Here is a 19,847-nt window from a genome sequence, read left to right as displayed (position 1 = left end):
GTGTGTAAAGACCATCCTTCACATTATTTGCAGCGCAGCGTAAAACCATTACGTTTTTAATTCAGTATTGCCAGTATACAATGTTATATACGTCAGGAATCACAGACCTCAGCTACGTGAGGAGTAATCCACTTTAATTCATTCTGAGATAAGAAACTGGTATAACGTAGACAACATATTCTGTAGTCTTGCAATCTTGAAGATTTCTTATTTGTGTTTTACATCAATACGTAGCCAACATTAAGTGTACTGCTATGAGGGCAATTATGTATGTGTATAGGCGACATTACGCAATTCATCACGATCAGTTGAGATTATGGAAATGCAATAAAGCCATTACGTGCTGGACTGCACCTGTAACAGCAATTTCCTTAAACGCAAGTTATACATTTAACACACTGGTGAAATAGTGTTATACGTCGATTTCCATTACAGTGAAATAAAATCATCATTATAATAATGGGCAAATCTTTGAAGTTGACACCTTGCAGTGCATGTTTCTTGACACAAAACAACTGGTTGCCTATAACAATAAAATAATGCTGTTACATATGTTATGTGAGCAAAACCTCATCTATCTAGGCTTCTTTGAGAAACAGTTTTAAGCTCCAGTGCATTGTGAGGTTTGAAGAGGTGAAACTTATGAATGACTGTCATTCAATACATTCGTGGCATATAACATTTAATGACATACCCGAAGTAAAGATGCTCTCATTTGTTGTTTACCATACTCCTATCTGGACATCACAATGTTTCTCGCTGACCGTCGATAGCTGATATCATGGATCGATATAATGGATCTTGGGGCTGCTCTGCGCTCGCTTGGCTATGTCTGAAAGGAGTGGGACTGGTAGATCAGCGCTAGTAATGTAGCACCAGTCCCGTAATCTCGATAGAAAAGATTTTTTTCTACGACAGTAAAGAAACAGTGTAGCATTCTCTCCCTGTCGGCATCAATGATCAGAACTGAATTGGATACTTCTGTGCAACAGTGGAGCGTTTCGAATTACAGCAGGAGGCTTTTCTGGAACTCAACTGGTAACAAAATAACAGCCACAAAAAGACTGGGGCATGTACACTCACTCAATACAATAAAACCTCACACTCCCGACAAGTGGACTGCAGTGAGAACTGGTAGGACGAGGGACTGGGAAAGTGAAACGTTATTTTACTTTTGGACGTGCGTTTTCAACCGAGCATTTTTGATATCTCGTTTTTCTTTTCGTTTCCGTCTGAAACTTAAAACTCAGAAAACAATGAACACTTAACTCATCAAGTGTCTCGTCAGCTAGCCTGGCTAGCGTTTTCCAGGAGTGTGTGCTGCTAACTTAGCTTAGCAGGCTACGTTAGCTAGGCAGCTAGCTAAACGTGTTGTTTTCCAAGAAAGTTTCTGGCGCTGTTTCCCTGACCCGAAAACAAACAGAACGCCGATCGGACCAGAGGGGAAGGGCAGGCCCCCTTCTCGGCGTTTCCCTCTTTGCCAATTTTTCCAAATATGATGGCTGCAGAGATCAGTGGAGAGGATACTGGGTCGGTATCATCGGGGACAGGGGTTACAGACAGCGGAGGCCCTGAGACGACCCAGTTTCCGTTCTTTCCTAAACAGACCCGAGTGCGGGTTAGTGATTTGTGCCAGGGACCAACTCAAAGCCTTCGCCACCCTTCCAGTCTCTCCCCTGAAAGCCCTCCGGACATGATTTTCCCGACCGCTGCAGGTTTAACTGGATCGGCATTGTCCGTTGGAGGGAGTGGCGGAGGTGTCGGACACGCTTATGTTCATGGATCAAGCTCAGGGACTGGTGGCAGCGTGTGCTACTCCCCTTCCTCAGAAGGACCCGATAGCCGGATGTCACCTACTTCAGCAGGTGTGGACGGACCCACAGCCTTCCCTCCATTACCCCCGCCACCACCACCTCCTCCTGCCTACGGGGCATATGGGAGTGTGGACGAGGGTGACTTGCCGGATGGTCCTGAGTATGAGGAAGAGGAGGTTGTTTTCCCTCTGTCTGCACCACCCACGAACCAGTAAGCATACCTTTATCCTCCCACTCCACGCTTTTCAGAAACTACAAAAAGTAGTTAATCATAGAAATAGTTCATCATTAATTCATCATTCCTATAACCCATTTATCCAGCGTTCTCCCTTAACCCGTGTCCTGAAGTTTCCAAAGACACAGCACAGCAGCAGTAGGGCCTAACTTGTTGACTGCAACTGATTCCCCAAATAACATGATTAACACTGTGAGACTTTTCCCTGGAAAGGGCCCCGTTGACATCCACAATCTCATACCATGATTTGCAAAGCTTATATCTCATAGGTTTATCTTAGAACTGGTGCTATTTTGAGTGCCATATCAATTTGCATCTGGTTTTATTATCACTGTATGTAAATTGCTCCACAATTGCAGGGTCTGTTTTAATTCTTTTGTGTGGCTTTTGTGGTAGATTGCCTCACAAATTCAAAGGACTTTTTTTATTTGACGTGTGAAACTTGCCTTTAAGCATCACTTCTGGCTATAGGACACAAACATTGCTTCAGACAGTGATTCATCCTTTGTTCTTGTTCGCTATTTTTGAATGGACAATGGTGCTTTGAACAAGCTCCACTTGCATTTTTTTTTTTACACTATCTGCAATATTATACATTTTTTGTGTGCACTTGCTTGGTACCAGAGGCATTTTTGAGAAATGGGTCTGTAAGACGAGGCACTGGACACTGTCCAAGCTGGCTGTGGCAGATGTCCAAGGCGGCCTGCCACGGACAATTACAAAATGGCCCAGCGCAGAGATGCATCACAGTTTAAGTGTAATTTATTATGAGGACACTGTTTTTTCTCACGCACAGTTTTACCTTAAGGGGCAATGAACAACCTAGGTGGAAATTGTGTATGCATGGGTGTGGGGAGCTATGCAAAGCAGACATTTTGGCTGCATGCAAGAGCGGCATAATAGCAGGTTTCATTTGATGTTGGGAGATTTGTCTAATGAATCATAAAAGGGCTTTCCGAGTCATTAGTTTTCATTTGGCAGTGAATGCTGTGATCAGTTCAGTTTGGGTAAAATATCAGGTTGGTCATGTTCAATGCATTGTCTTGCAAATTGCTTCAGAGACAGGAAGGCATGATAGTCTTGTATGTCATTCAGGTTTAGTGGTTAGTCAGCAAGAAACTGCTATGTTTTGATGTCACTGAAAGAATAGATGAGGGATCCAGTCACGGATGTAAGGAATATTGATACACTTGAGTATCACTGTATTGATACTACACATTTTTTTATTAATAGTAAAATACTAAGGCAAGTGGCAAACAGTAGTTCATTTTGTGAACTGCGAGAGAGTGTTGTAGAGAGTGATCTGTCTTCAGCCATTTGAGTTCTTCCATTCCAACTTACAGTATACACCATTATGGTGGTGTGTTCTTTTACTATGACCATCGCATTAAATTAAATCGCAACCTTGGTATCATGATGTGTATCGCCAGATTCTTGCCGATACACAGTCCTTGACCTGGCACCAGTGTCCATATCTCAACCCTGTTTCAGCAAACAGATCCTCTTACATGTCACCCTGCACGTAGGTGTTTGTGACAAGTTTCTGTGAATGAGATATTTTGTTACCAAGTTGTGTTTTTGTCTTCGTCCTTGTAGCGTGAGATGTTAAGCATTTTGCACCCACCGCAAGGGGAGAATGAGGTCACCACGTGCAGCTGTGCAGGTGAGCCCACTCGCAGCACGGCAGCACAGCGCAGCCCGGGGATTTCGCACGAGTGGGCGGTGGAACACTAGTTTCTAACAGCAGCCCGAGCTTCCTCTTTGGGTATTTGCGGCGAGGCCTTTAAAACGCTGGCGGGCCAAATTGCGACTGTGTGGGCTGGGAGAGAGAGAGACAGACAGAGGCTGAGACGGAGTGAGAGAAAGAGAAGCAAAAAAAAAGCCAAAGAGAGAGAAAAGCGAGCGACAGAGATGAGCTCTTGCCTTCTAAAGTAGGGACATTTCTCTATAGGACGTCTGATGATCAAATATTGCGATGATTATCAAGTTCCCGTTTTTAGTGATCACTGTTTCATTCTTTCAGAGGGCCACACCTTGCAGTGATAGTATAACTGTTCCTGGACCAGCTGAATTGAAGGTGAAGTGAGGGCCACACCTTGCAGTGATAGTATAACTGTTCCTGGACCAGCTGAATTGAAGGTGAAGTGAGGGCCACACCTTGCAGTGATAGTATAACTGTTCCTGGACCAGCTGAATTGAAGGTGAAGTGAGGGCCACACCTTGCAGTGATAGTATAACTGTTCCTGGACCAGCTGAATTGAAGGTGAAGTGAGGGCCACACCTTGCAGTGATAGTATAACTGTTCCTGGACCAGCTGAATTGAAAGTGAAGTGAGCTGGAGAAGAACCGCAGCATGTGGCGTAATTAATGCGGTTCTATTCTCTCTGATAACTCAGCAGACTATGCTGTAAGTGTTCTGGTGTCTGGAGATCCGATGAGCTCTGACTCACCCTGTCTCCTGTGCGGGATAAACCAGCCTGACCCAGCCTTCTGCAATCTCCAGCCCACTAAAGTGTGTGTGTGTGTGTGTGTGTGTGTGTGTGTGTGTGTGTGTGTGTGTGTGTGTGTGTGTGAGCAACGGACCACTGACCACTGACCCAGTTTAGGCAATGATATCTGCTCTTGCCTCGTGCCAGTTGATGCACTGTGACTGACGTGGCCTTGGAGAGGGCCAGGAAAGGAGAGGAGATTGTCTTGGTAAGCAGCAGCAGAAGCTGCCCCGGAAATGATCCTTAATCTCATTGATGAACTAAAACAATCAGGCCTCTCAGCACACACCATTGGCCCCAGCATAGTAAGCACTAGGGAACTGATACAAACCAGGACACTTACTTACTTACTTACTTACTTACTTACTTACTTACTTACTTACTTACTTACTTACTTACTTACTTACTTACTTACTTACTTACTTACTTTATTTATTTATTTATTTATTTATTTATTTATCTATCCATAAAAGGAACTAGGCACTTGATTGATTGGTCGGCCAGAAGAGCTGCAATCTAACAGCACAGTAAGAGGCTGCTGTTGTTGATTTGGGTGACTGCGGGGGGGGGGGGGGGGGGGGGGGGGGGGGGCGGGGTCATAAGGGAGGCTCAAGTGCTGTGCAGCTGTTGAGGAGGCGACCCACTCCAAGGCAGGGTGTTTCTGAATACCTCTGCAAGGCAGTTAGGTTCTGCCTCCTGTGTACAAAGGAGACACTGTAGTCCCTCTGTGTTGTCACAGACCTCACCGCTATCCACCCACGTACCCACATCCCTGAACTGATATGGAGTTGCAATAAAGGTCAGTGTAGCATAGTTTGTTGTTGAGACTTTAAAATGAAAGTGATTGACGTAGCAAGTAAGTTGTACAACTACCAGTAGGCCTAAGTGGCCTCTCCTTTTTGTCCCCCAATGCCTCTGAGGGGTACGGACCAGGCTTGTATGACCTGGTCCTGCAGCCATTTTATAGCCTGGTGTGTTTTAATTAGCCGGACTCCAGTGGCTCCCTGGTGGATTGGAAGCCCAGGGAAAGCGTAGGATCGTTGGTTTATATGGCCATCCCTCGGCGCCGGAGGCTCTGGCATTCATCAAACAGCAGCGTGGTGTTGTCACCGTCTCCCCACCTAGCTGAGTGGAGTGGCCGAAAATAACCGAGATATCTCCTTGAATATGGCGTGACCCGCTCCTGAATCCATTAAGGCCTCCGCTGCCTGAGCCATGCTGAGAGAGAGCGTCCAGCGGCAGGACAAGCGGCACGGGGCTGAACGGGGGACGTGGAAGGTGGTAGGGGGACATTGGCATGTCTGGACGGGTTCACTGTCGAGAAACAAGCTGAGCACCTCACAGAGAGAGAGAGAGAGAGGTGGAGAGACAGCCTGGATCATTCCATCCTCTGTGAGGAGGGGGGGGGGGGGGGGGCAAACAGTGGTGGGATGAATATTTTAGAGGTATTACCCCCCCACCATCCCACACACACACACCTGTCCTCAGAGAGTTATCTTCCCCCATCTCTCTCTCTCTCACACACACACACACACACACACACACACACACACACACACACACACACACACACACACAAGTGCCCAGAATGCCTTCAGGCCAAAAACAGATAATAGCATAAAAAAGTGTATTGCTTAGTATTATTTATTCATCTTTCAAATTTTCCTCAAAGCATAAAGAGGATGGGTAGTCAGAGATCCCTAGGGAGAATAGAAGGAATACAAAGTGTGACACAGGGGAAGAATGTTGCATTTGAAGATTAGTGGCACTGCAATATGCACTTCCCCGATAAGCTGTTAGTCATGAAGCCCCAGTTGTCCTGAAATATGAACCGAGGAGCCATTTTGGCTTTGTTGTCCTGTTTTTAATGCAGTACCTTCTGTTGAGTAGCTTTAAGCCCAATCCCACAGGTATTAGTTGTCAGCATGAAATACTACTTATTGCATATTTATGGACATTTGGGCTGTGTGGGGGGGGGGGAGGGGGATACAGTATCTATAGCTTCTCCTTTCCTTATGAAGCTTTGTCCTTTTCAGTGACGTATTGCCCCTCTGAAATTCAACGAATCTAATAGCGATGCAGTAATGGACCATGAATGTTGTTTAGTACTCTCTGTCTCTCAGCCTGGGACATCAAAGCCAGATGTGACTTCTTGTTAATTAACCTGAAGCTGCAGCATGACACTGGGTAGTCGCACTGAGGCTGTGGCCACATGCTTTGCAATGATAAGAGTAAGAGTAGCTGTGTTCTAGGTTTTTTTAGGTGGGTTCTAGGCCTTGCAATGATCCTCCAGCGTCCATCTTGCTCTTTCTGACCTCACAGGATCCTCATACAAGCTGTTGAGCAATGCATTACAGACACTCAAGCTCAAGGTGGATATTGCATCGGGACTGGTTTTAAAGACTCAAAAGCTCAAGGCTAATCGTCCATTATGAAATTGCAGCTCAGTTTGACTGACTCTGATCCATGGCGAAAACCATTTTGCAGGATGTCGGTTGGATTTCTTCTGTTAGCGAAAAGCAGTGGAAGAAGCGAGCAAAAAACAGTTGGCTTCACTTCCATCAGCTGTATTGCAGAGCTGCCAGTGGATAATTGCATGTGTGTACAGCTGTCCGACACAAAGACTAAACGGACTGTCTACTGACTGCTGAATCATAGTCTCGCCCATGAGCCATGTACCTGTTCTCCTGTCTTCCCCAACAAAGAGATCAAAATCTCTTCTTGTATTGATTTCAGCCAAAGTTGCTCTGCGAGATGAATACCGTTTAGAGGCATGAGAGAGTCTGGCAGTGATTTATTTTTATTTTAAAATTTTGTCTGTATTTGGTTAAATGATTAAAGTTGGTGTCCGTTGATCTTGCCCAGCCATGTCCTGTTGCTCGATCGAGGATCTCCTCTCCAGCTTGACTTCCCGAGAGGGGATCGCTGGCTCAGTGGCTGACTTCATCTGATGTGCGAGGCGTAAACAATAGGGACGAAAAGAATCGACGAGTCAGCAACTGAGCACAAACGTTGTTTCTGTTCCGACCCTCCTGTCGAGAAAACTCACAATGGAGGTGGGCGATCCCCTTGCTTTTAGCCTCAGGAGCTTCTGATGCATCCCCGCCACACACACACACACACACACACACGCACGCACACACACGAGCCCAGGATGTGAGGATAGATGGATGGCACTTCCATCTGCACCTCACACCCCCACCCCTCCTCTCTTCTCTCGCTCGCACAGTTACGGTCACTCTCGGTCACGCCAGCAGGAGCGAGCACATGTGGGAAGAAAAACAAAGCTGTTACACAGCTGCCACCCATCCACCTCTTCTCCCCCTGTTGATTTTCCAGCATGGAAACTTTCAAAGGGGGGTTGGGGTGGCTTTTGGAGAAAGTGTGTTTGTGTGAAAGGGGGAATTGGTTGGTGGAGGTGGTTGAAGATACCCATCTTGTTAGTGAGTACAATTTGCATAAGGCAGGGCTGCTATGTGACCCGCACAGGCATCGAAACGAGGAGCCGTGGCTAATATTTATCGTGCCCCGAGAGTAGCTAGGTGCCGTGTGAGAACGGGGGCTAGCTGTGAATACTAACCCCCATGCCAGTTCAGGGCAGTGTAAGCCACAGGTGTGTGTGTGTGTGTGTGTGTGTGTGTGTGTGTTTGTGTGTCTGTCTGCTGGAAACTGGGTCACTTTCATCACCTGTGTCGTGATCTCAACCCTCCTCATTTCTCATTTCCTCCTGGACTCTATGTCCAGCTATCTCATGATTTCCCTGCACCCACGCTGCCCTTGGTGTTCTCACATGCACAGCTTCATTGGAGCGATGGCTTTCTCAGAAGTAGGATTTCAGGAAAAACAGATTTCAAAAACAGCCACTGATTCCTCCTAAGAGACCTAGAGAGAGAGAGAGAGATAGTGATGGAGGGAGTAGAGAGAGAGAGAGGAGAAAAACGAGCATCAGATCATCCCGTCGTGTATCTTTTTCTTTTCCTTCCCCCTGTGAGCGTCACTGTGGAATGACACCGATGCATTATTGATTTTTGTGCACCCGTGGACTTTCCCCTCCCTTCCTCCGAGTTAGCACTTAAACAACCTCCAAGTTTCTCTCATCCTCGCCCTATCCCTTCATATTCCTCCCCATCCCCTTCTCTCCTTCTCGCATCCTTTCATCCAGTCCCACAGTCTCCCACGCCCCAGGACTCCTCCCTCTCTGCCCCCTCCCCATTGTAGGAGGTGTGTGTTTATGAGTTGTGTGAGTCAGTGTGTGAGTCAGTGTGTGTGTGTGTGTGTGGGGTAGGGGCTTCTGCTCAGTGACCTGGGAGCGTGTAGCAGTGGCAGCAGCAGCAGCAGCAGTTGCCGGGGCGAAGGCACAGTGAGGGGCAGAGGAGCGCAAGGGGCAGGAGTATGGGACAGAGCGAGTGGCAGGAGCGGATGCAGTTCCCCCTCTGGTTACTCCGTCATGCCCGGGCGTCTCGGCCGGCACAGACATCCACGGAGCAGCAGCAGCGGCAGCAGAAGAGACCGTAGACAGAGCCCAGTGCAGTGAGCCCCGTGGAGGAGTGAGAGGAAGAGGAAGAGAGGGAGCGAAGGAGAGCGAGAGAGAGGGAGCGATGCAGCAGAGGGCCAACGCAGCGTAAGTGGGACACCTCGGGCGTTCCGTCCACCCACTACTGTCTCTGGCTGCTGGAGTGCCTCCTGGGGTGTTTTGCCCCCCCCCAGTTCATTTTGTTTACGTTATGTTTGTGTGTTTGCTTTAACTTCTGCGTGGTCGAGCGTTTGGGTAAGTCTGACTTCCTGACAGGCACACTCCTCAATGATTGGCTGGGGTTTCTTGCTTGTTTGAAGCTGGTTGAAGTTCTCTTTCCTCTGTGTCAGAGTCGGCCAAGTGCCTCTCTTGAGGCACCTTCTGCTCTTAAGACATTGCAAGCATTTTTTCTGGCTGAATCATGGCCATGTTCTTTGCTTTTTTGTCATGCTGATGACCTGGTTGGCATTTCTGCACAAGAATGGCAGGCTCTGATTCCATCGCACTGTTGTGTAAAATAGTTGTGTCTGTCTCCCAACCAGCAGGGACAGCTTGGCCGCCTGCTCCAGTGGCTCTGTGTCAGTCCTCTGGTGCTCAGTGTCTCCATGTCTTCCTGCCCCTGTCCTCTCCTCCACTTCTCTCCTGAACTCTAACCTTCTCTTCTTCCCTGCTTTTCTCCTTTCATCCTCACCTGTTCATTTCTCTCCTTGTCTCTCACATCCCCTCCACTCCATATTTTTCTCCCATCCTGTCTTGTTCCTCTCCCATCCTTATATTCGCCCCATACTCTCATCTCCTCCCCTCCTCTCTTTCTCTCTCTCTCTCTCTCGCCCCCTCTCCTCCCGTCCCTGTCTCCTGACAGCTGGCCGCCTGCTTCAGTGGCTCCGTGTCATTACAGGCTGATGCTGATGGGCCCTGATGGCTCGTCTCTTGAGCTGGACCCCTTTTTTTTTTCATCCAGTTTCACTTGTTTTGAAAGCAGACAGAAGCCATCAGGGAGGAGAGAGAGGGAACGATGGGAAGGAGGGAGGGAGAGAGAGGGGGGGGGGGGGGGCAGTGATGGCAGAAGGGAAGAGCGGAAAAGAGGGATAACATCACACACACACACACACACATCACAATCAATCCTGGACATGCCCTGACCTGCCCTGGCTTCAAAGAGACGTAACCCTGTAAATCAAGAGCTCTCTCTCTATCTCTCTCTCTCACACACACACACACACACACACACACATTCTTTCTTGTTCACCCTCTCTCTCAACTGTTTCATTCACTCTCTCGGGGTCAGATTAACATCCTCTTCCTGACACGTATGTCTACTCAGTCCTTCTCATTCTTTAATCCTCTCTCTCTCTCTCTCTCTCTCTCTCTCTCTCTCTCTCCCTCTGTCTCTCTCTGTGTCGCCTCTAAGTGCTCCGGTTCTGATCTTTGCAGTTGTCCTTTGCACACTTCTCTAAGCTTAGCTTTTTACTGCAAGGTGTTTCGCTGAGGGAATGTCCCCACAAGCCATTTCCTATTTTGGTGAATAATTCAGTGGGCTGTGCGCTCCCTCTTAAGGTGCTGTTTGGGGGTAAAAAAAAGCAGCGTTATGTTGGCATCTTACCACTCTGTCACTAGTTAGGGGGGCAGTAAACGCCGTAGCTACCCCTCCATGACGGCCGTTGATGCACCGGGTCCCTAGTACACTGGGTGGTGCAGAAATGCACGTCGGGAGCGTAAAGGGGAAAGAAAGTGTATGGAGTCGTCAGGAGTGCTAATGGTGTGGTATTTTCAGAGGTGAATAGAAAGGGAGAAAGGCATCGTCTTTGCCATGGAAGAGTGGGCGGATAACCCTTTGGTGTTGCGACCCCTCTGTCACGCTGCCAACCTGACGTAGATCGTCAGAGGACATTGGTGTTTCATGTTAGGATTCCGAGCAATGCTGATGTATTTTTGTCAGTCATGCAAGCACACATCTTGAGGCGGTATTTTTTTATTTAAATGTACAGTGACAGTCCCATGCCACTTATAAACTTTGAATGGTAAAACCCCGGCACTAGCCTTGGAGTTTTTCTCATATGGAATGCTGGGATTTGTTCAGCAGTCTCCTGTGACATCACAGATACCCGTGCCATGCTGCCTGACGCGGTGTTGTCATGTGTGTGTGTCAGCGTTGGTGTGACATGTGTTGACATGACATCTGTTGGCCCAGATGTATAAAACATGGAATGCTGAGTGCACACACGTACACACACACACACACACACACACACACACACACACTCTCTCGCTCTCAGTCTCTCTCTGTCTCTCGCTCTCTCTCTCTCTCTCCCTCTCTTTCTCTCTCTCTCTCTCTCTCTTTGCCCCATGTCATGCAAAGAGCCCTGTTTGTTTTTTAATTTAACATGCAATGCTCCTCTGAGGCCTGCTTTGCGATGAAGAAGAGAAGGAAAGAAAAAAAAGAAGAAAAAGTAACGCACCGCGTTGGTTGGACTGGAAACGAAAGCCCACTTGTTTCCTTTCACACTTCAACCCCCCCCCCCCACCACCCATTTGTTCTATTATGTCTTCTACATCCGTCTGTCCCTTTCAGAAGGGGTGCTTGCAGTTTTGCAGCTTCTGTGTCATTTCTCATGTGGCTTAGACAACTATTTGTGAAAGTAGAAAGTGAGTCATGTGACCTGAGAAGTTGGTGGAGGTGCTTACATGCTCTGTGTGGAGGAAGGTGTGTGTCTGGTGTGTGTGCGTGAGCGTGTGCGTGTGAATTGGTTTGCTCTTAATTCATGAAAATGTTTCACGTAGAAGCTACAGCACCTTAGTCGTCCCAGCATCCAGAACATGGTGTAACTAACTTTGCCTTCTTCCACATTGAGCAACTTGAAGTTCCCCAAAGCAGCTGGAAGCCCAGCGAGAGCGCACATTATTTCACTCTCTTTTTCTTGTGGGTTGCAGGAATTGCAGGTAGACTTGCACATTTCCACATTAGTTGTCGCTTTTGAGTAGACTTGCACAGATGGACTAACTGTGCGCAGAGTACGTGCAGTAAGCGGGAAAAAAAAACCCACACACACACAGTCTTATTTTTAGAATGCCCAGAGCCCCAAAACATCTGGGGGTTTGTTTCAATTTAGACACTGAAGTGGAAGACTCAGCATGGGCCCTGCTTAGAGGGCTGCCATGCTTTTTGTTCTACGCTGCAGATCGCCTCAGGGTTTCATAGCAGGAGAGGAGGGGATTGGGGGGGGGGGGGGGGGGGGGGGGGTGGAGAGGGGAGTGGGAGGGAGAGGAGGAGAAGAGAAGAGTAGACGACGTCACTGCTCTGGCTCATGCTCTGACATGACCAGCGCATTCCTCAGGCTGGTAAAAGCAACTTGAAGCCAAGCCCAGCCTAGCCCATCACCTGCTACTGCTGAAACATCACACAGACCACGTCAGCCCGTAACCCTCTAGAGCTATACACACACTTGCACGCACGCACACACACACATACACACACACACACATACACACGTGCACACACACACACACACACACACACACACACACACACACACACAGAAAATCGTGCATACACATAGATAAACACATACACACAGAAACAAATAAAAAAAACAAATAAAATACTCACACACATATAACTTGACCCACACAAATGGGCTAAGTGGCATGCATGCATACATACAAAGTTTCTGAGAGAGAGAGAGGGAGGGAGGGATTGAAAGAGACATTGTCACTGAGAACAACAGGCTTTGGAGTTAGCCATTATTCTGGGAAGATTCTTCTGAGACCTTGTGAAGGGGAGCTTGATTCATGTAATCTGTTTCCACTGCTATAAGACCATGAGTGGCTCAGCATCAGCAGAGCAGATTTAGTGCTGGGTCCATGGGACAGGGGAAGCAGAAAAGCCAACACACACACACACACACACATACACCACCAACTCACCACCCTCCTCTGCTGTGCTCTAAAAGATAATGCATTTTACGTCTCTGAGACACACACACACACACACACACACATGCATTTCCTTCTTGCCCTGTGCCGCCAAGCCATCTGCACACGCGCATACCTAGCACACGTCTGCTCGCCGACAGCCCAGAATAATTCACACCTCGCAGTAGATTTCCTTCCCCTCCAAACCGCTGCACATGCACACGCACACGCACACGTACGCACACACACACACACACACACACACACACACACACACACACACACACACACAGAGCTTATTTACACGTCAGTCAGTAAGGCATAGAAACGTTGCCATACAGCTGATGTTGAGCACTGCAGCCTGGGTTACGGAGGCTGGGGAGCAGAGGATAAGGGTTTTATGTTGGGCTGGCCTTTCTGCCCGATGTTCATCCTTCTCAGCACTCACTCACACACAGCTATACAGCATCACACACACACACACACACAAGGGGTGGGTGGTATTTTGGTTTTATAGTTGTCTGCGGTATTACATCATACCATGGGACACCCCATGAATTTTGCAATACCAGGATACTTTTAAAAAGCGTTTAATAAAGCATTTTGGCTGTCGAGAATTTCGAGAATTCCTCATCAGTAACCAGTAAGCTTAAATCGCTTGCCTACAATTACCAAATGAGATTTGCCGAGTTTGCCATTGTAAGCTATGTATAGTTCAATAAGATGCCTAGCATCTGAAGTTCCCCAAAGCAGCCGGAAGCCCAGCGAGAGCGCACATTATTTCACTCTCTTTTTCTTGTGGGTTGTAAGATGCCTAGCAAACACCAGTAGGTGACACATCCCTACATAGTAGCATATACGTTTCAAATGTCAACAGGCTGTTGTTCCTGGCGAAAAAGTTTGAGGCTAATGGCAATTGTTATTACTTCATTCGCGTTTAATTTTTATATTTCAGTCGCTCAGAGTAAATCATTCTCATACCTTAATCTTTCTTGATCTTCTTGCTTGAAATGTTTCTTTTATTTTAAGACTTTGGAAATGCATGATTTTGGTGCCGCCTGGAGAGATGACAGGGTTAACTATGAACTCAAGATGAGAAATGGCATGATATTATACTATTACCATCCTAACAGCATCCTTTTTTAATTACTTCACTTGACAGGAAGTGTCAATATCGTTATCAGTGCATCATGCTGTGTTTTGTGTCGTGTGTGTGTGTGTGTGACCGAGAAAGTGAGAGATGGGGAGTCAGCAGGGATGCAGGCAGACTGTGTTGCCTTAGGCTATCTGCTTTGTGTCCGCCGCCATGCTTGTCTGATACAGCCTCACTGCCAGCCGTCTCTGTATCTCTCAGACATGCGCGCGCACACACACACACACACACACACACACACACACACACACACACACACACACACACACACACACCTGCTGCCACCCTTGTCTGATGCAGCCTTCCTGCCAGAGCAGCCATCTTCATATCTCACACCTCTGCTTCAGATCCATTTGACACACAAACATACACACACACACACCAGGGCTTCCACTAGGATTTTTTCTTGTCCGACCCAGTGTCCGGAAAGAATTTGTTTCACCAGACACATTCCAACAAATTACCGGTGCAAGTTTCAATACCACGTTACAAATGGAAATCTGATGTAGCCTATATAATGCAGGGCCCTCACCGCTTTCATGTTTTCATAGTGGTTATGAAATATGACCCCTTCGATGGTAACAAGGCTGCAAACAAGAGAAGATGAATAAAACTTTCCACTAAAATCTGAATAATCGGTTTTAATTCAAGCATATAGTTTCAACTTCCTTTTAAAATACAGCATATTTTCAATTACAGTGATCTAAATCTACTGATGTCTACAAGTCTACTGATGTGGTGAATGTGTTTAGCGTTTGGTTCAATCTGCACTGACACACGTGTCATATCAAATGTAAAAAAAAAAAAAAAAGAAACCGATGTAGCAAAATGGAAACTGGAGATGCAACAAAGTTTAGCGTTGCAAAAACAGATCCGCCATTTGATTCAAGATACTGATTCTGACTGGTCAAAAAAAAAACATGTTCAACACGAACATGGACTCTCAACACGTGCTGTTCCAACACGAACATGGACTCACAACAGTCTTGACACCGTAACCACCTGGTTTAACATACACAAGCCTGACAGTTAGCAGCGGATGTTGGCTTCTTAGGCTTTTACAGACATGTATAGCATTAGCTGTCTGCTAACTTAGCTGTTAGCCAGGCTAATATTACATACCTCTCATTATTAATGTGACAAAGTGTGTTGTGTGTTCAGACAGTCTTTTTTTGCTATTAAAGGAAGGTTCCTGACTGATTGAAATGACGCTGAAGTATCTAAGTGGCAGCCATGATGGGAGCTGGTTGAATTCTCTGAATGCTTAGGAAAGGTGCTGCAAGGAAGTCCCTTAGGAAAGGAAAGGAAATAGTGCTGCACCACAAGTCCTTGCAGCAGAAACAACAACCGATCAACGTGACCCATGTAATGACATCCACCATTACATAATTAGTAGCCTAGTGTAAGTGCTGTCGGATCCTGTTAACAAGGCGGTTGTCTTTTCCTAAGTCCTTATGAATTATATTTCACATCTTTCCTTGACCTCATGATGTTTTCCATCGAGGTCAAGGCAAGGACGGTAGGACAGACTATCCAACTTTTTTCTTAAAACGTGTGTTGGTAAGATACTTGCAATGAAGATGTGAGCCAGGAGGACCTACAGCCTCTAGAGTAGACCATCACACAGCAGATCGTAGACTTAATTGGTTAATCAATATTTCTATATTTCTTCAGAGGTGGTGTGTACAGGTAATGTTTTGATTGTGCTTCTTCTCAGAGGCTGAGCTAAAGCCAGTCACAAGCGCACATTTCCGGAGAAAAAAAAACACTTTCCTTCTGGCATTCTGTTGTTACCTGCACTTTCTCCTGTTTTCACTCTCTCTTTCTCTCACTGTCTCTCTCCTTTCGGTCATTCTTTCACACTCTGTGACAACCGCTTCCCATCTCTTTTCTTCGTAGTTTCTTCCTATCTTTTTTTCTCTCGCATCCTTCTCGTACTCATCACCTCCGTGCTCTTCTGTCTCTTCTCATTCTCTCTTGTCCCTCGTCACTGTGTGTCAGGCATAAAGTAATCACTTCTGTCCTCCCCGTCAGCCCCTTCTCCAGTGCTGAGGTCACCACCCTGCAACCGCCCATCCCACCCCGCCAGCCCACATCTCTGCTCATCAGTCCTCTCTCTCTCTCTCTTTCTCTTTCTCTTTCTCGCGATCCCACATGTTCCTGCTCTCTGTCTGTCTGCTTCCCTCACTCCTCCTTCATTCTCCTCTTTTTCTGTCTTTTTCTATTTCTCTTTAATGCTGTTTCCTCTCTCTCTCTCCCCCTCTCTCCCTCTCTCTAACTAACAAGTGCTGTAGAGACTCCATTCCCCTTAAGCCAGACGGGAGCCCTGTTTTAAAGCTGGCATTGAAAAAAATTGCTTCCACAGCATCCCATTAATCTTACCAGTGCATTTTTTCTCCATCCCATTTTTTCTTTTATGCCTTTTATACCCCCCAACCCTCTCCCTTTCTTTCTCTCTCTTTCTCTTTTTATGAGTAAGGTGCTAAATCTGGAGTGTGTGTTAATTTCTCACGCCCTCTTTCTTTCTCATTTCTTTTCTCTCTCTCTCTGGCTCCCTCCCTCTCTTCTTCCATGGCTCTGCAGGGAGTGTAATTTGCTGACATTTTCAGCAGTGTTGTTAGAAGAGGCTGCTGTTTAATTTAGAGAGCGGCAAGATTTTACTGGCCCAGACCCCTGCGTTAAAAGCTCTTTCGCCTTCACAGCTGCTCCTTGCCCTGATTTCTGTCTCCCTCTCCCTCGCTCTTGCTTCGTCTCTCGCTTGTGGTGGCAGTCGGAGTGGTAATTCTTCCTTCTCCTGGCGAGTTTGGGTTAAAGTCTTCATGACAAATACATTTCCTTCAGGATCTATAAAATGTCTGTCTGTCTGACTTACTGACTGATCTTAGACGGTCCCGTTTTCATTTTCAAATGAAGCATGAGGTCTTCACACGAGTTTGACCTTGACCTTGAGTCTGACTAGCCTGTTGCTCTGTCCATACTGATTGAGCTTAGTGGGAAACCCCAACGTGTGTGTGTGTGTGTGTACTGGCATAAGGCCAGCTCAGTCTCCTACAGAACGTGTCTCGTTTTTCTTTTTCTTCTTCTCATGGTCTTTGTTGTAGTCGCTTATGTGTGTGTGTTTTGTGGCGCAGGTGGTACCATGGCAAGCTGGACCGCACAATTGCAGAGGAGCGTCTGCGCCAGGCCCGCACGCCAGGCAGCTACCTCATCAGGGAGAGCGACCGGCGGCCCGGCTCCTTCGTGCTGTCCTTCCTCAGCGTGACCAACGTAGTCAACCACTTCAGGTGAGGTGCAGCAGACATGCACATCAAACACACACACACACACGCACGCGTGCTCATACACGCACGCACGCACGCACGCACGCACGCACGCACGCACGCACGCACGCACGCACGCACGCACGCACGCAAACACACGAACAGCACACATTCCATTCCAACATTCCAACCTCCATGCATGCACACACACACACACATACACTACTGTTGATGAGACACAACCCCCCACCCCACACACACAAACACACACATTACTGCCAGGAGACCCTCAAACACCCCTTTGGTTTCCAAAACATGCCAGTGTTCTTAGATTTACACCACTCTAACATACTACAGCTCCACATTACCTGCCACACTTATACAACACACACACACACACCACTGTCGCGGTTCTCAAACTGTTCTAAACGTTTCTGCGATGCATGTTCCTGATGTACAAAACACACATTGGTATTCTGTCAAACAGGCCAATGTTTTGCGGCATATTGCAGTATAGCACCAAACATGGCTCCGTTCCTCAGCACCACATGCTACCGTTTCACAGTCTAAGCTGCTATTTCTTCAGACACACTACTGTGTGTTTACATGTTTACAGGAATATGTGTCTATCTTGTAGTACACAGAGGCCACTTCAGTTGCCAGGGTTGCTGGGCGTTGTTGGCGGTGTTTTATTGTGACACAGTGCTTCTGGCGCGGTTGTGCACTCGCAGCCGAGCCGACTTTACTGCCACACACATGATTTAAGAGACGGTCTGAGAGAACTCAAGTGGCTTTAGCAAAACAAACACTTGGCAAAGAGACCGCAACGCTACGCGGCACGACATAAAACCTTAAACACAGATGACAGTTGTAAATAGAGATGTTAGGCTAACAGCTTCAGGATTTATTCATTCAGAGAGTGATTATCTCTCTCTCTCTCTATCTCTCTGCCCCTGTTCCTATGAGACTAACGTATTTGTTTCAAGACGGGGATGAGATGGAGGAGGTAAGAGAGACAGGCCTGTAGCAAATTCGTGAAGTGGATAGCGAGCTAGCTGTCTCTGGTCGTAATGAGAGGGAGGCCACTTCCGATGCCTCTGCTCGTTTGAAACGACTGAAACCAACCCACTGTGAATCTCTCGACTTCACTGTCCATTCCCTCCTCACCAACCAAAAAAAAAAACACCAGCAGAAAACAAGTGTGTAGCTCCGAGCACAACAGCCCATGTGCATAGCTCACCTCAGTGAAGCTTCTCTTCCTGTTTAGTCAAGCTATTTGACCCCTCCTTATGTATCTTAACTCTGTGGCCACTGATAATGAAGTATGGAAGTACAGATGTTGGTGTCAGGCAGTACTTTTGTGCACTATTTATGATAGATACTGTTGATGAGAACAATGAACTAAGTGTGTGTGCGTGTGCGTGTGTGTGTGTGTGTGTGTGCGTGCGTGTGTGCGTGTGTTGCATTGTAGGATCATTGCGATGTGTGGAGACTATTACATCGGTGGACGGCGATTCTCATCCCTCTCAGACCTTATCGGCTACTACAGTTATGTGTCCTGCCTACTGAAAGGGGAAAAGCTGCTGTCACCGGTTGCCCCTCCAGAGGTAAGAGCTCCCTCGGTGGCCCTGTGAAAAGCCCTCACTGGAACTCACTCTCACTCTCACTCTCGCTCCCTCTATCTCTTTCTTTTTTCTCTCTCTCTCTCACTAACTCTCTCTCCCTCTATCTCTCTCTTTCTCTCACTCTCTCTCTCCAGACTCTTCACTCTAGTCTTCATCGCAGACACACATCTCTAACTGCCTCTTCTGCAGAAGCAGGTCTTACTTAGTTCTCTCTCTCTCATTCCGACTTCCTTTTTACACTCATTCTCTCGTTTTCACTTGTGCGGCAGACATCACACTTCTCAAGGCTTATCACTTGCCAGAGGAATTGAGACTCTCAACCTGTGAAGGGCATCCCAGTGTGTATCGCCATCCTGTGTGAAACTGTCCGATTGTCTGTGTGCATTCAATGACACTTCTATTGCATGTCTCGAACAAAATGACTGCAACTGGAGCTGACAAAATGATTTGGACTTGGACCTGATCATGGTTGGGATGCCACTGCTTGCACCACAACTCCCCCATCATTCCATTTTGAATTTATGTGTGTATTTGTCTGTGTCTATCCTTTGTTTGCGTTGTGTGTGTGTGTGTGTGTGTGTGTGTGTGTGTGTGTGTGTGTGTGTGTGTGTGTGTGTGTGTGTGTTTGCAGCCCGTGGAAGACAGGAAGAGAGTGAGGGCCATCCTCCCGTACACCAAAGTGCCAGACACCGATGAGATCAGGTACTGTCCTGACAAAGTGTGCCATGTTCACCCAGCCCATCATCTAAACCTGTAGGATCAAGCCTGGTGCTCACCTTGGCTGATCTGAAACTATTTCAGATGTGGGTTTTAGTTAGCCTGATGATGTCATACTCATAATTCTAG

General features: G+C 47.1%; 1 protein-coding gene across 2 annotated transcripts in view; it reads left to right on the top strand.

Moving 5' to 3' along the window:
- Positions 1-858: 858 nt before the first annotated feature.
- Positions 859-19,847, top strand: part of rasa1a (RAS p21 protein activator (GTPase activating protein) 1a) — a 34,073-nt gene continuing 15,084 nt past the window's right edge. Inside the window, exons 1-4 of one of the 2 annotated variants that reach the window (XM_080852094.1) lie at positions 859-2,025; positions 17,248-17,400; positions 18,848-18,983; positions 19,633-19,703. In XM_080852094.1, the coding sequence (XP_080708220.1) occupies positions 1,496-2,025; positions 17,248-17,400; positions 18,848-18,983; positions 19,633-19,703 (890 nt within the window). In that variant the 5' untranslated portion in view covers positions 859-1,495. Of the gene's footprint in view, positions 2,026-9,095; positions 9,160-17,247; positions 17,401-18,847; positions 18,984-19,632; positions 19,704-19,847 lie in introns of those variants that run through there. The other variant, XM_080852095.1, reaches the window with a different exon arrangement.

Source organism: Sprattus sprattus, assembly GCF_963457725.1.
Source record: "Sprattus sprattus genome assembly, chromosome: 15".
Classification (NCBI taxonomy): Eukaryota; Metazoa; Chordata; class Actinopteri; order Clupeiformes; family Clupeidae; genus Sprattus; species Sprattus sprattus.
The sequence above is the reverse complement of the archived record's forward strand: the minus strand, read 5'-3'. Positions and strand labels throughout refer to the sequence as shown.